Source organism: Odocoileus virginianus, chromosome 29 (assembly GCF_023699985.2).
Source record: "Odocoileus virginianus isolate 20LAN1187 ecotype Illinois chromosome 29, Ovbor_1.2, whole genome shotgun sequence".
NCBI classification, from domain to species: Eukaryota; Metazoa; Chordata; class Mammalia; order Artiodactyla; family Cervidae; genus Odocoileus; species Odocoileus virginianus.
In genome coordinates this window covers 23,509,090-23,525,612 of record NC_069702.1, presented here as the reverse complement: position 1 = coordinate 23,525,612, position 16,523 = coordinate 23,509,090, and the positions used below count along the sequence as shown (strand labels likewise).

Sequence of the window (16,523 nt, the reverse complement as noted above, 5' to 3'; positions counted from 1 at the left end):
CTTAAAAAAAAAAACAAGATACATGGAAATGTAAAATGATGTAGCTGCTATAGAAAAATCTGTCAGTTCCTCAAAAAGTTAAACCCAAAAATACAGATGATCCAGTAATTCCACTCCTAGGGATATCCTCAAGAAAAGAAAATTTATGTCCATAAAAAAACCCTTTACATTAATATTTATAGGAGAATTATTTATAACAGCCAAAAAACTGGCACCAACCCAAATATTTATCAGCTGCAAACAGGTAAAATATGGTCTATCCAACTCTTTGTGACCACATGAGCTGTAGCCCGTCAGGCTCCTCTGTCCATGGAATTCTCCAGGAAAGAAAACTGGAGTGGGTAGCCATTCCCTTCTCCAGGAGATCTTCCCAACTCAAGGATCAAACTTGGGTCTCCTGAATTCCAGGGAGATTCATTACCATCTGAGCTACCAGGGAAGCCCATATCCATACAATGGCATAAAAAGGAATGAAGTCGTGTTTCTTGCTTCAACATGGCATAATCTCAAAAACACTACGCTAAGTTAAAAAAGCCACACATTGTATGGTCACACATTGTATGATTCCATTTACATTAAATGCCTTGAATAGGTAAATTTACAGAGACAGCACACTGGTAGTTGCCAGCAAATTAATGAATGGGAAAACTTGAACTGCTAATAGGTATGAGATTTGAGGGTGATGGAAATGTTTTGAAATTAATAGTGGTGGTTAACAACACAGTGAAAACACTAAAACCACTGAAGTGTACACTTGAAAATGATGAATTTTGTATTTGTGATATACATCTCAATTTTTTTAAGCTATAAATTTTTAATGCATATCTGATAGAAAAATTATCAATAATATGCTGTTAAATCAAAAAGCAAGTTTTAAAAACAGTATCAGTTCAGTTCAGTCACTCGGTCATGTCCAACACTTTGCGACCCCCATGAACCATAGCACACCAGGCCTCCCTGTCCATCACCAACTCCCAGAGTCCACCCAAACCCATGTCCATTGACTCAGTGATGCCATCCAACCATCTCATCCTCTGTCGTCCCCTTCTCCTCCTGCCCTCAATCTCTCCCAACATCAGGGTCTTTTCAAATGAGTTAGCTCTTCACATCAGGTGGCCAAAGTATTGGAGTTTCAGCTTCAACATCAGTCCTTCTAACGAACACCCAGGACTGATCTCCTTTAGGATGGACTGGTTGGATCTCCTTGCAGTCCAAGGGACTCTCAAGAGTCTTCTCCAACACCACAGTTCAAAAGCATCAGTTTTTCCGCGCTCGTTTTCCTTATAGTCCAACTCTCACATCCATACATGACCACTGGAAAAACCATAGCCTTGATTAGATGGACCTTTGTTGACAAAGTAATGTCTCTGCTTTTTAATATGTGTCTAGGTAGGTCATAACTTTCCTTCCAAGGAGTAAGCGTCTTTTAATTTATTATGAAAGTGAAAAAGGAGAGTGAAAAAGCTGGCTTAAAACTTAACATTCAAAAAACGAAGATCATGCCATCCAGTACCATCACTTCATGGCAAGTGGGGGGGAAACAATGGAAACAGTGACCAACTTTATTTTCTTGGGCTCCAAAATCACTGCAGATGGTGACTGCAGCATGAAATTAAAAGACATTGCTCCTTGGAAGAAAAAGCTATGAACAACCTAGACAGCATATTAAGAAACAGAGACATTACTTTGCCAACAAAGGTCTCTATAGTCAAAGCAATGGCTTCTCCAGTAGTCATGTATGGATGTAAGAGTTGGATCATAATGCTTTTGAACCATGATGTTGGAGAAGACTCTTGATAGTCCCTTGGACTGCAAAGCGATCAAACCAGTCGATCCTAAAGGAAATTAAGCCTGAATTTTCACTGGAAGGTTTGATGCTGAAGCTGAAGCTCCAATAGTTTGGCCACCTGATGTGAAGAACTGACTCATTAGAAAAGATTCTAAAGCTGGGAATGACTGAAGACAGGAAGAGAAGGGATGACATCAACGACTCAATGGACATGAGACTGAGCAAGCTCTGGGAGATGGTGAAGGACAGGGAAGCATGGCGTGTGCAGTCCAGGGGGTCACAAAGAGTCAGACATGACTGATCGACTGAACAACAGCAATGTTTATTGTGTTACTATGGTTAATAAGGTCATACTACCCAGAAATAGATAATGTATACCTATTTCTATACACAGTATACTACTAACAGTCTTGATTCCCATGAGACAGGATAACCAGAAAATTATGCTCTTTAGCATTTTTTTTTACACAAAGAGCACATAATTATTTGCAAAAGTAAACATGAAAAAATATTACCATCTGCAAAGAAAAAGAGAATAATATGACAAAAATACACACAGCAGATTGAAACCAGGAGATAATACAGTAAAGATTATTAAACTGGGATCCATAAACCTCAGAGAATGTAAATTTGTAAAAGAAAAAAAATTTTATCCCTAGGTTCACTAACCTCTAATTAAAGTTTAGTACCTCTTTCAACCAGACCTAGACAATCTACCATAGTAGTATTAGCAGTACCTGTGATTTTTATCACTAATACAAGTTGTATTTTCATATCACATTAGTTGTTACAGATACCTCAAAATATCATCTACATATATATCACTACTTTAAAATTACAGTAATTATTAGACTCATTGCTAGATCTCGTGTTTTAACTGCATTGATAAAGGGGCACATGTATTAACATATCACATATTTATTTTTATGTATTTCAATATAACACATTCCTTTTTAATCTCATTTCATTCAGTTAAACGTGCATGCATTGGAGAAGGAAATGGCAACCCACTCCAGTATTCTCACCTGGAGAATCCCAGGGATAGAGGAGCCTGGTGGGCTGCCGTCTATGGGGTCGCACAGAGTCGGACATGACTGAAGCAACTTAGCAGCAGCAGCAGCATTCAGTTAAAATCATTATTCTATAAAGGCTCCACAGTCTTCTCCAGAATGCCAAAGAGTCCATACAACCAAACATCCACTCATATCCAAGCGTAACACCCACACAGTAGACAGAGGAAGGGAAAACCAATCATAGTGTATTCTAATTATTCAGGCATAAAGTAAGCAGGGCCTAAATTCAGACAAAAATAGATCAATTCCAGTTTTAATCAGTTTGTCTAATATAAAATTCAAAATTTTCTTCCCCAAACCGTATCCTCCTCAAGATTTTTCAGTTGCCTCTGACTTCTTCCTTCATTTTCAATCACTGATGTCACTTAAACGCTTTCTTTTCTATCCCAATTGACACAGATCTCTCCCCTGATGTATCACTTCGTATTTTAATTCTTTAAAAAAGAATTCTCTCTTCTCTCATTCTGATCTCAACTGATTCTGCATATCTCAACCAGATTAATCTTAAATAATTATTTTCAAACTGTCCCGATCTCTCCAAATCACTCAATGCTCCCAATGTCTTTAATAGTATTGATAATGACATGATTCTAGAGCCATATCTGCAATAACTATTAATAGTTATTAATTAAAACAATTCTGTAGCCATGTCCCATATCATTCAAATACTATGACATAAGATTCATGTATTAATAAGAGAAATCTAATTTACAGATGTTAAAAGCCACCTGGTGCTCTACAGTTAAACCTCAGATAAAACTGAAATGCCTCATTCAAACCCCTCCATAATAATCATGCTCCAATTTGCCCTATCACCTCCCTCGTTCACACTGAAATTCCAGAAGTTAACCAGATATTAACTCCATGGCTCTTTCCTCCTCGAATCTGGATGCGGGACTTTCTGCTGCTACACATTTGCTGATATAACTTCTATGATTTGCAACGCCATTTGATTCATTCATTCATTCAATAAACAGTTACTAAGCCCCTAAAATATACTAAACACTTAGTACATAGTAGGGGTTAAACTCCCTACTTTGTAACAAATACTTAAATCTCAGTCTAGGAGACTCCTCTTGGCTTTCCAAGTGGCACGAGTGGTAAAGAACCTGCCTGCAGACGTAAGAGACACAGGTTCGATCGCCGGGTTGGGAAGAACTTCTGGAGGAAGGAATGGCAACCCACTCCAGTGTTCTTGTCTGGAAGATCCTATGGACAGAGGAGCCTGGTGGGCTACAGTCCACGGGGTTGCAAAGAGTAGGGTATGACTGAAGTGACTTAGCACACAGACTTCCTTGGTGGCACACTGGCTAAGACTCCATGTTCATAATGCTGGAGCCCGGGATTCAACCCCTGGTCGGGGAACTAGATCCCAAATGCCTCAATTATAGATCTTGCATGCCACAACTAAGACCTGGTGCAGTCAAATAAATATTCTTTAAAAATCTGTCTAATGAGAAAGCAGAGACATAAACCATGTAAAGACAAGACAATGTGGTGAATGTCACAAAAGAGGGATGCACAGATGCTAGGGAAGCACAGAGAAAGAGCATAAAGCAAAGACTAGAGGGGGAGGCAAGGTTTCCTGGAGTTGGAGCACCTAACGTGAATTATTAAAGAAGTCTGTGAGATCATAAAGTATGAGGTATTGTAAGCACATATAAAGCACAAACCAGACTATATAAAAGTCACTCATTTTGGCTAGGCTCAAGAATATGTCTGAAGAGAGAGAAGAAATAAATTATAAAACTGTAAAGGTACAAGGGGACAAAATAATAATGAGCCTCACATATAATGCTATGAAAGCTCCATTTTATTCCAAAAGCAGTAAGTAGCAGCAGGATATGCTGGAAAGCAGACAAGTTGAGGAATTCCCATGACCTAAATCTGAATTCGACCTCTTGTGTCATTTATTTGCTATGTGACTTTCATCAAATTTGCCTCTCTAAGCTTCAGTTTCCTCAAATACAAAATAGGAATTGATAATATCAATTTTGCCAAGATTCTAACAAGAAGTTAATTCATGTAAATCTCCTAGCACAGGAGTCAATAAACTATGGCTAGGTCTGCCAGCAATGAATGGTTTTACATTTTTAAAGGACTGTTTATTTAACAAAAGAAAGAAAGAAACCAAAGAAGAATACAGAACAGAGATCTTGCAACCCACAGAGCCAAAATGTTTACCTTATGGCCTTTCACATACAAATTTTGCCACCTCCTATCCTTAGCACAAAATAGGCAACCAAAAGATAATAACATTATTAAGAATTTTAAATACTGAATAAATCTTTAAAGGATTTCTCTGGTGATAACACATACAAAGAAACAGAAGTTAAAACAGCAATAATGGATGTTAGGAAATAAGCAAGAATGCTGCAGTAATCCATTAACTTCTCCTTTCCTTCCTTCGAACTATACAGGTGAGATCAACTTCTACCTCCTCTCTGTAACCCTGTAGGCCACACACCCATATGTACTCTGGTATATGATACAGCACTTAATGCTCTTTGTCACTTAGCATACTTGCCTTCACTAGCTTACTACTTTATCAGGCTTATATCCACTATAAGTGAAAGTAGTGTTAAGAGTAAATATTTTGGAGTCAAACAGACCTTGTTTTAAATACTGGTTTTTCATGTTTAAGGTTTGTTACTTAACTTGTATGGCTCCTAACAACAAGAAACAGTCATAGCTACCACATAAGAGTTTTCTAGTTTTGCTTTGCTTTTTCACTTTGGATGTGCCACACTGTTATAAGCACTTCATGGGCACTATTTCACTTAACCCTCACAACAACCCTGTAAGATAAGGACTATCAACTACTATCTCCCTATTACAGATGAGGAAACTAAACCATGGAGAAGTTAAATAAGTTTCTCAAGAACTAGAAAAGTGAAGGATCGAAGGCTCACAGAGAATGAGAATCATACTGTCTAATTCAGAAGATTTTTATGAATACTAATTTAGATTACACATTTAAAAGGGAAGGGGGTGGCTTTCATAGTCCTTAGTATTCAGTAATCCAATAAATACAAGTTCCACTTTCTAGTATGAAAGACTATATTCTGAAAGTATTCCCCAGAATCCTGAATATAACAGTACATAGCCAATAGAAGCTTAATAAATATTTATTAATAGGTTAGATATACTTTGCTGATTCACATTCTCGTTATTTCAAGGTTATCATTCTGTACATAATCTCAATATATTATTTCATAAATTTGTATGTCAATTTTGCAGGAGACTATACTACATAGGAATCTATAGCATAACATATGCTGTCAGTTTTTTTGGTTTTACTTAAATATAAACATTATGATCAGAAAGCAATGGATATACATGTAAAGATCCCAACAAAGTTTTTGTACAGGAAGAAATTAAGGTTGGTGTATCCTAAATTTATTCATTCTCTTAGCAGTATTTGTAACTGGTATTATACAACTAATCTATTTTATTCACTTAGGGAATCTAAGTAATTTAGGAAAAGAAAAAAAGATTCTAAACTGTGTAATATTACAGAGAGATTCTCTCTGCAAAAGATGAATATTAGAAAGATAAAGTGTTGTAACTTCTATTTTGTATCACCAATCTGGGTCACCAATTTCTACTGTTAATAAATAAAAACAATCTAAAAGCCCCAATTACCAGATGTTAGTATGAAATATTGAGCCTCACAGCAAACTGAACTACTTATTCTTCAAAAAATTAGGAATAAAATTTCAGCTGCAGAGAGATTTTAAGGTGACTAAAAAATTAACGAAAAGTAATAATCCTGCTACAAAAGAGAATACAAAACAAAAATTCTGTTACTACTTATCAGTTTTTGCCTTGTAAATTGAAGAATTCCTAGCTAGACCTAAAGTTACTTGATTTCTGAGACAACATGAAGGACAGAAATTTTTTTTTTAAATTATTTAATCAGAATGTAGCTGCATGGAAACAATTAAAATTTCAAAAAGTAAATGAAGAATAATCACCATATCAAGTGAAATATAACCTTACCTTGCAGAGAAAAATTTCCTTTAACAATCTATTAAATTTCATAGAACACTATGAAGAAAACTTACAGAAGCAAAACAACTGATGCTGAAATGTTTTGGGAAAAAAATCAGGTGACAACCAGGTTCAAAGTAAACATGGAATTCTTAATTAAACATACACTTGATATCACAAAGCTTTGTTCCCTTTTTTCCAATCGTTTTGTTGTTGTTCAGTCACTAAGTCATGTCTCTTTGCAACCCGTGGGATGCAGCACGCCAGGCTTCCCTATCCTTCACCATTTCCCAGAGTTTGCGCAAACTCATGTCCATTGAGTCAGTAATGCCATCCAACCATCTCATCCTCTGTCGCCCCCTTCCCCTGCCCCCAATCTTTTCCAGCATCAGGGTCTTTTCCAGTATGTCAGCTCTTCGCATCTGGTGGCCAAAGTATTGGAGTTTCATCAGTCCTTCCAAAGAATACTCACGGTTCAATGTTTAGTAATTCATTTATGATTTAGTTTCTCCCTGCTTCCTGTGTCCCCCTCCAACCTAGCCATCAAACTAATATTAAAAATTCTCCACACTGTTTTTAATTAATGTTTTCAAAAGAAGCAATATTCTCCACTGATCAAGATATATGAATTATTCAAAAAATCTTCACTAAAGGCTTAAAGACCCTCCAAATGTGTATCCGTATTAATAGGAAGACACTTAAAGAGCATGAAAGGGATAGGGAAGAGAGAAAAGGGAGAGGGAAAAAGAAGGGGGAAAAGCTTAGCCCCTCTTTCCCAAACAAGTTAAGCATCATTACCTGCCACTTATTACCAGACTTAGCATCTTCATTTTTTTTTGTTTACTTATTTCATACTTCCCTCAAAACTCAACCTCAACACCGCTTCATGATAAAAACACTCAACAAACTAGAACAGAAGGAAACTTCCTTAATCTGATAAACAGCATCTATGAAAACCCCATAGCCAGTATCACAGTTAACAGTGGAAGAAAGAATGCTTTCCTCCCAAGACCAGAAACAAGACAAGAATATCTGCTCTTGACACTTCTTTTCAACAAAGGACCGAAGGGTTTAGCCAGGGCAGTTAAGCAAGAAAATAAAATAAAATGCATCCAGACTGGAAAAGAAGTAAAACTTAATTTACAGGTGACATGATCTTTGGTATATAGAAAACAAGAGGGAATCCATTTAAAAAACAACTATTAGAACTAATAAACAAGTTCAGCAAGGCTGCAAAATACAAGATCAACACACAATAGTCAACTGTATTTTTATATATTTGCAGTGAGCAGCCCAAAAATGAAATTATTCTTTTTACAACAGCATCTAAAAGAATAAAATATTTAGGAATAATACAACAAATGAAGCGTAAAACTTATACTCTGAAAACTCAGAACACTGTCAAGACAAATTAAAGATCTAAATAAATGGAAAGATTTTTCATAAAGCATTTTCATAAACAGGAAGACTTATTTAAAACTGTCAAGATGGCAATGTTCCCCAAATCGAGCTACAGATTTACACAATTCCTATCAAAATCCCAGCTGGCTTCTTTGCAGAAATTGATAAGCTAATCTAAAATTTATATGAAAATACAAGTAGATCAGTGTTTGCCTAGAATTAAGGAAGGGGAAATGAAAGATAACTCAAAGAATACAGGATTTATATTTCAGGTGACTATAGTGTTCTACAAATTTTGGGATAGCTACACAAATGTGAATATACTAAACACTACTGAGTTATATATTTTAAATGGGCTACTTCTATAAGTGAATTATATCTCAAAAAAAGCCGTTAACCAAAAAAATTCTCAACTTTGAATAGTCCCTGGCCCACCCACCAATCCATTTTGTTACTCTCTCTCAGAATGCCTGTAAAGAGTTTATATTGTAGTAACTCCCACTTGTTCACTTATTGTATTGAAATAACTAAATTATGTGCCTTACTTCACTTATTCAAAAGCTATAAGCTTCACAACAGTCTCTTCTATTTCTTTCCTTTTAGAACCAAGTACAATAATGGGTGGGCTTCCCTAGTGGCTCAGTGGTAAAGAACCTGCCTGCCAATGCAGGAGACGTGGGTTAGATCCCTGGATAGAGAAGATCCCCCTGGCAACTCGCATCAGTGTTCTCGCCTGCGAAATCCCTTGGACAGAGGAGTTTGGCAGGCTACAGGCCATGGGATTGCAGGAGAGTCAGATACAACTTAGCGACTAAACAACAACATAATAATGGGTACAGAACAGGCCCTCAGATAGGTTTCTAATTTTCAAAATGCAAAACATTAGAAATTACTTAGCGTATAGAAGTTAGTCAGACTTACTCTAAAATCTTCCTTTTGGGGAATACAGAAATACACAAAACTCCCCAGATTCCTAACCAAATTCTTCAGAATAAAGACAAATAAAAGTGTACCTAGAGCAAGTTTTCACATTAGAACAATCTTAGACAATAAAAGAATAAACTGCAATTCAATTAAAATTAAAGTTGTCCAGAAATAAAGTTAATTTAAAGGTTCAGTATTAGCAGGTGGTCAAAGAAAGTTGTAGTATTTTCATCATGAAACATGAGCACAAGTTAATAATTAAGTCTTTGTTGTTTATTTGATGATTTTATTGCTCTTTCTGGGTTAAGGCTCACAAAATATTAATTACAATGACTTTAGAACTACAAAAACAGCAACAGAAAACATGAAAAAACAGTAAGGTCCATCTATATGATATTTCTTTAAATTAATAATGATAATAATGTTCTATCCCAACAGAAAAAGAAAATTCAAATATGTTTCCATGAAACTATACTTCAGAAACTGAAATTCAAAGTTAACAGCTTTCAAAGTACAAAGAGAAATAACTCAAACAGCCAGAACCCAGTAGACCACAACGGCAATCAATAACTGGAGAGTACAGGAGAGACCCACTAAAGGTTATAAAATCCAGTTGTAAGGTTCGTTGTAAAATCTGTATCTTTAAATAGCTACTGACATTTACTTGTCATTCAAACCCACCTTTGAAGAGAAGTCCTCCTCCTGTGGCTCTTACCCCTTCCCTCCTCTTCCCACTGCTCCCCAACCTCTTCACACAACTTTACTTTTTGAAGAAGGAAAGCAATTTTAAGTATTATAATTCACCTTTTAGACATAATTTCACAAATTTATGCTACCATCTGAAATAACTTCATGAAATGCCCCAAGCTGTTCACCACCCAGGGACTACAATCTCACCCCCCTTGCATTCAAACAAGGCTCTGTGACAAATTATTACCAACGAAATGTGGGCAGATGTTTGTCTTTGGGGGTTCTTAAATGTCCTGTAGGTTACAGGCAGGGCTCCAAGGCTCCAGGGAACAGTGGAGACATAAGACGTAAGTCTATGTCCCTCAATTACCACATGGAGAAAAGCCACAAGCCTGCTAACAAGGAGCACCTGCATTAGTCTGTTAATGTGAGCAAAATTCAAACTTGCACGTGTTAAGCCACTGAAATTTTGGAATGTATTTATTACCCTAATTAGCATTACCCAAAGTAAAATATGCATGAATATTAAATATTTCAATTCCCCCTAATTAAAAATATTTATAAGGGGTATTTTGGAAAGATTATCTAAAAGCCCATTTAAGTAACATTAAATTTTAAAACCTAAACAATTTTCCACCTTAATTTTCTTGTAAAGTAACTACTTTAAATGACACCAAGAGGAGTCCCACTGTAAATAATAAAGTTCACTGTTCACTTATCTTAATATATTATTTCATTAACATTTATTTTCATGATTAAATAAAAATGTCTTTCTCGAGTCTCCCAATTAAAAAATTCAAATTATTATAGTAATATTCATGTCTAATAGTAATTCATGTCTAATGAAAATTATCAAATTTTCCCTGAGTTAAGGGCAAAATTCATTTCCAAGTTATTGTTTTTAAAGTATTAAAAATTATCCCTAATTTTAAAGAATTTTTCCTTTAAATATAACCATATGGCAGATAATTCTGTCCACTGTAAATGCACACACACCCATAATATATACACTTTAACAAAACCATGACATTTTCCATTTCCTATCCTTTACAAACATACTTCACAAATGTGTTAAAATTTTAATGCTTTACTTGGGTTTTTTTAAGCTTAACATTGCTGATATAAATAATGATGATACAAGGCCTAAGGAAATCTGGTGTTAGTAAACAGAGACACTACAAATTTAAACTAATGAAACTCCTCCCACATCATCTTCACCCTGCCTTCAGCAAATAAAAAAACTATTTAATCTCTCTGTTGCCTTTACCTTAAACTCCGTTTCACTATCCACCCCCCCCAACAATTCAATTAAAATTAAATGAACAATACATGTACCACTCCTCACAGAATTTTAAAAAATGGAAAATTACTGAAAGTTGATTTTTGATAGAAGATTTTTTAAATTACTGATAGAAAATTTTTGCCTCCATTCAGGAAAATATTCCAAAAGTTTTGGTTTTGAACTGAAACAACTGCATGGCAATTGCGTGGTACTTATATTTATAAATAAGCTCTAGGCCCTTGATCCTTTTTCACACTTGACTGTGTCTTAATATATATGTGCTGTATAAAGTTTAAAATTTTTTTCCAGGACTACATAGCAAGAACTCAAAAAAAAAAAAAAAGAGTAAATGAAACTGAAAGATGCCCTATTCAAAAATATGAAAACAAATCAAGTATGACCAGATAGTCTCTATAAATTAGGACACTGGGCTATTTTACTGACAGTCTTTGTTCTAAGAAAAAGACTTCTAAAATACAACATTTAACGTTGTTTAGATACATTCAATACCTTAAGTATATCAAAGGACTCTGAAATATTCTATTGTCTTGATTTTTAACATATGGTGACATAATATTGCTCTCAGTAATCCAATGAGTATTTGTACTTACACGTTTCTCAGTGCCCAGTCTGGGCTGCAGGAGGGGGAAAAAAAAAAAAAAACACTAATATTTAACTAAGCAGCTACTATGTCCCAAAGATTTTTTTTTTTTCCCCCAATCTATCCTCAGGATCTTACTATAAATGTCTTATCTCCTTGTTACTGATGAAGAAAACAGACTCAAGAGACATCAGGTACCTTGCCTAAAGTGAAAGAACCAAGAGAAAAGGCACAGCCAGAGTTCTGAGGTCCGTAAAACAAGTCCTCTGCCCACTAAACTAACTGTGTTATTTTTCCAGTAGTGGTCACAAGAAAACAGCTCGCCACCCTTCCTCCTCTTCCCCTTGACACTTCCCCACGAACAGCAGGAAACATTTCTTTGTGAGACCAGGTTCAGAAAGGAGCGACCTCTGGACATGATACAGAGCGTGACCAACAAGGATCGAATCTGTATAAAGATTTCATCCATTGAGCTTTCAGCTAGATGCGCTAACTAGACGCAATTCGAGAGTGGGAAAGATGAAGTAAATAGCAAATAAGCAGCCAAACACCATTGATACTTGGTTCTGAGATGGAGCGCACGCCTACTGGCAGCACATCTACCTTTACAGCTGCGTTCTGCTTAAACTACTCTCCAAATAGCTTTCTAAGAGCACACGCTTAGAGCAGACAAAAGAGGAGGCTTGCTCTAGGTTTTGGCGACTGTGAGGGAAAACTTGTTTGTATTGAATACGTGACTATCTCGATTGATAATTAAGGGAACTAGAGCCAGTAAGGCAGTATCCCCTGAAATACAATCCTGCGCTTCCCCTGTGTACTCCACTCCCTCAACACAATGCATCTGAATAGCCTAAGCGCGAGAGTTGGCCGTGCTGAGGAGGATGACAGCTCCAGTAACTTCCTCTTCCTCACCGACCTCCTCAGCTCGGCGCGTACACGCCTTTCCCCCTAGGAGGCAGGATAAAACAATTTCAAACGCACAGAATCCATCCAATCCTACCACCACCACAGGACAGGGAAGCCAGCTTCCATTTCTTCCCCCGCCCCTCTGAGAAAAAATTTTGTCTTAAAAAAAAAATGCGTTAAGTATTATCAACGGGAAAGTATCTGCAATGAAAAAAAGAAAAAAGGAAATATGTACTTCGTCCCTCCACACACAGCCTTAAGGAAAGGATCTAAAGAAGGGACCTCGACACCGCGTCTTCGCGAGATTTACTGCTTAAATTCACTTTCCCTCGGGTCCCACCGCCGGCCGGGGCTGAGCTCGCAGTTGGAACGCCAAAATCTGCCTTCGCCGCTCCTCAGGAGACGCGGGGGCGGCTGAGGCGGCGGCGATCCGCGCGTCCCGCCTCCGACCCTCACCTGCCCAGGCCTGAGGCAGGGCCCCGCGTCCCGCGAGGCGTCCGGGGAGGCCGGCGGGAGGCAGGGAGGCCGGTCGGCGGGCGGGCGGGAGCCGAGGCGGTTAGGCCGCGCTGCAGGCCAGCGCGCTTCCTGCCGCGGCCCCGGGAACAGCGGCGCGGCCCCGACCCGCGGCTCCCGGGCCCGGTTGCCGTGCGTGAGCCGCGAACACACTCACCCTCCCCGGTCCCCGCGGGGCAGCTCTCACCCGCGAGGCTCTCGGGAGTCTCGGCCACAAAAGGGGGAGGGACGCGCCACTCGGGGGTCCCGGACACTCTGAATCGGCCCCCAGAATCCCGGGCCCCGGGCGCGGACCAGCCTCCAACACACACACACACACACACATACATACATGCACCGCACGCGCGCGCGCACACACACACACACACACACAGACCGGAACCTTCGCCGCCTCCGAAAGAGACGCGGGTCAGCCCCGCACCCGACACACACCCACTCGCTCTGGGTCCTCCGGCCGCCTCGCCGCCCGCCGGAGTCCCAACTCGCACAACACCCCCACGCACATTCGGCCCTCTCCCACCTCATTTCCCCAGGAGTCGCGCTCCTCTGCCCAACGTTCTCGATGCTACTCGAAGGCACGAAAACACTCTACCTCATTCTCTTCCTCCGGCCCAGAAGGAGCAACAGCAGCCATTTCCCCGCGGCAGGGGAAACACACATACAAACACGCGCGCGCGCGCGCGCACCCGGCCCCACAGATGCTTCCCCTCCGGAGCCGCGGCCGCAGACGCAAACATAAACACCCACGGGCGGGCCTCGCTCCCGCCAGCCCGCCCCGAAGGGAAGCCGCGGCGGCGGCGGGCCGGGCCCGGATCCCGGCACGCGCGGGACGGGCGCGCAGAGCGCCCAGGCCTGGGGTCCCCCGAGGGCCTGCGCCCCCCTCCTCACCTGCATTCAGCGCGCCGGGGTCCGGGCGGCGACGGCGGCGGCGGCGGCGAGGCGGCTGCTGCTGGTGTTGCGGCGGCGGGGGAGGCGGCGGCGGCGGTGGCGGCGGGGCTGAGGGCAGCAAAGACATGCAGGCAGCCCGCCGGGGGGAGAGGCACCGGCCGGAGGGGACGCGGGGCGGGCGGGCCGGGCCGGGCCGCCTAAGGAACCGCAAAGGCGGCGGCGAAGAGGGCGGCTGAGGGGAGCGAGAAGACGGATGGGGGGCGGGGAAGGGACCGAGGGCCGCGCCGCCGGGCTTCGGGGACGGTGACCCTGGACGCGCAGGAGAGGCCCCGCGGCCGCGGCCGCCGACGCCAAGGGCCCTGCCCGAGGAAGCTGCGCCCCCGCAGCCGCCGGAGCCGCGGCTATTACTCCGAGAGCCGCGCAGAGCCTAGCCTTGGCCTTGGCCTCCTGGCGCTGGGGCTGCCGCCGCTGCGGGGGTTGCTGCTGCGCCTGCTGCTGCCGGGGTCGAGAGTGCTGCACCGAGACGCCAGCTTTCGGTGCCTCCGCTCTCGCTCACACACTTCACACCCCCGAGAGTCGGGGGAGAGGCGTCCGCGCGATATCGGTATTGAGATTAATAACAAGGTGCGGAGAGTGCGAGAAGGAGGAGGGTTGATTGACGTGGAGGGGCTGGCGAGAGTCAGTCACTCCCCCGCGCGGAGGGGTGGGGTGAGGGGGAGGAGGCGGAGCTTCAGCGGCGAGCCTTGGCCCCGCCCCCGGGGCGCCGCGTTTGGCCGTAGTGCGCGTGTGCGCAGGACTGCCAGTTGTCTTGCCCATTTTCTCCTTTACCCTTGCTGTTTTCTTACTCGTTTCTCTTGGCATGAGTGAAGAGCCGAGCCGGGGAGGCTGGTCGGTTATCAGAAAGACACAGCCGCAAAGCCACGGTGGGTGGCGGGAAGACACTAGCGATCCCGCCTCACCCGGTGTTCGCGCGGGGACTCGGCTCTGTTTACTGCGCGCTCGCCTGAGGCGGCCTGACCGCGAAGCCCCAGCGCTGCTCAAGGCGGCGATTGGGACGCCAGGTGAGATGAAGGAAGTGACCGAAGAAAATGTTTCCTGACATCTTCAGTGGTTTAATTTTTTTTTAACGTGTAACATCTGTAAGTTGCATTGCGAGAGGTAAATAAAAGAACCTGTGACGCTCTACGTTAACCCTGTCCTATTTATTTTCTGAGGCTCCCCCCTCACAGTAGAAATACATTTGTTTGGCCGAGAACAGAGTTAAAACGGCAGTGTACACTAGCAATATGAATGTTTACTTGGCGTATGTGGCCTTGACACTTTAAGTTTATGGGGTTTATTTTGTTTTTGTGGGTCAACTTCAGCTTTTAACACCAGCAGTCCGAAAACAAACCCGCTCTAGAGGCAAAATACTGCTGTTACAGAGTTTTGCATAATCTCTTTCCCAATGCATGCCCCGGGCTTGCGTACTTACCAGTGTCAAGGGTATATTAGCAGTGTTCAGGATTCCCCACGCACCCACCCACCCACAGGGGCGGTGTTCAGCACATTAAAACGTGATGTTGGTTGCAATTAATCTTAGGCCCTATTATTGAATGTAAGAAGTCTTCACCTCTTGGGGTAAAAGTTGCTGTAAAAATGCAAATCATCATTTAGCCACAACGGAGCAGTTATTGAAAGAGTCCACCAAAAGAAGAATTGCATTAGTTTCAGCTTTGTCACCAGGAAGTGTGAGTGAGTAATTAGAGAAGCCCCTCAAGACGTAGAAGACCGCAGGCTAGTTTGTTTTCCATCTGCGTTGTTTCCATTTCCCTGCCTAGCAACATCACCCCCAAACCAGCTTCTGTAAATGGGTCTGAAAATGGCCTAATCGTAAAAGAAGTACCACTCACTCCTAACGATCTTGATTCTAAGGCTTTGTAATGGACAAAGCCAAACAAGTCACTTCAGGAGCCCAGAATAGTAAACCCGCCTCAGCGGCATCTTGCTACAGCGTTTCTCCTTGGCGTAGAAACATTTGCCCCAAGGAGAAATACTACCAAATGATGAAGAAAAGAGGAAAATAAACACCTGAAAAACATAAATCAGATGTTGGGATATTCTCACAGATTTAAACTTTTTCAGATACCTGTAAATATATATTCAATAGATTCCTAGCCATTCATATACAGTAGACATCTCTGGAGGGTGTGTTATATTCCAGATATTGTATTTCTCATCAGAGATACAAAAATAAACATATATGGTCCCTGTTCTTAAGTAGCTTACAGCCTTTGTAGGGGAAGCCAACCCATAAACAGGAAAAACATAGAACACACCAGAAACGAAAGTGTGAAAGGTAACAAAAAATTAATAGTCACAATGAGGCCCAGGAGGATAAAGCTGATGGCACTAGCAGTTTCACTGGAGCCATGTGATACCTGCCAGCCTCATGGGCAAACTGTCAGTAGTGACTGGAGTGAG

The 16,523-nt window shown here is 41.4% G+C and overlaps 1 protein-coding gene across 3 annotated transcripts in view; it reads right to left on the bottom strand.

The window, feature by feature from the left end:
• The window catches only part of CNOT6L (CCR4-NOT transcription complex subunit 6 like), a 113,080-nt gene extending 98,855 nt beyond the window's left edge, over positions 1-14,225 (bottom strand). Inside the window, exon 1 of one of the 3 annotated variants that reach the window (XM_070458261.1) lies at positions 14,061-14,225. Coding sequence is in view for 2 of the 3 variants with exons in the window: in XM_020894694.2 (XP_020750353.2) it covers positions 13,765-13,832 (68 nt within the window). In the remaining variant the exon portion in view is untranslated. Of the gene's footprint in view, positions 1-13,692; positions 13,875-14,060 lie in introns of those variants that run through there. The other 2 variants (XM_020894694.2, XM_070458259.1) reach the window with 2 other exon arrangements.
• Positions 14,226-16,523: the final 2,298 nt, after the last annotated feature.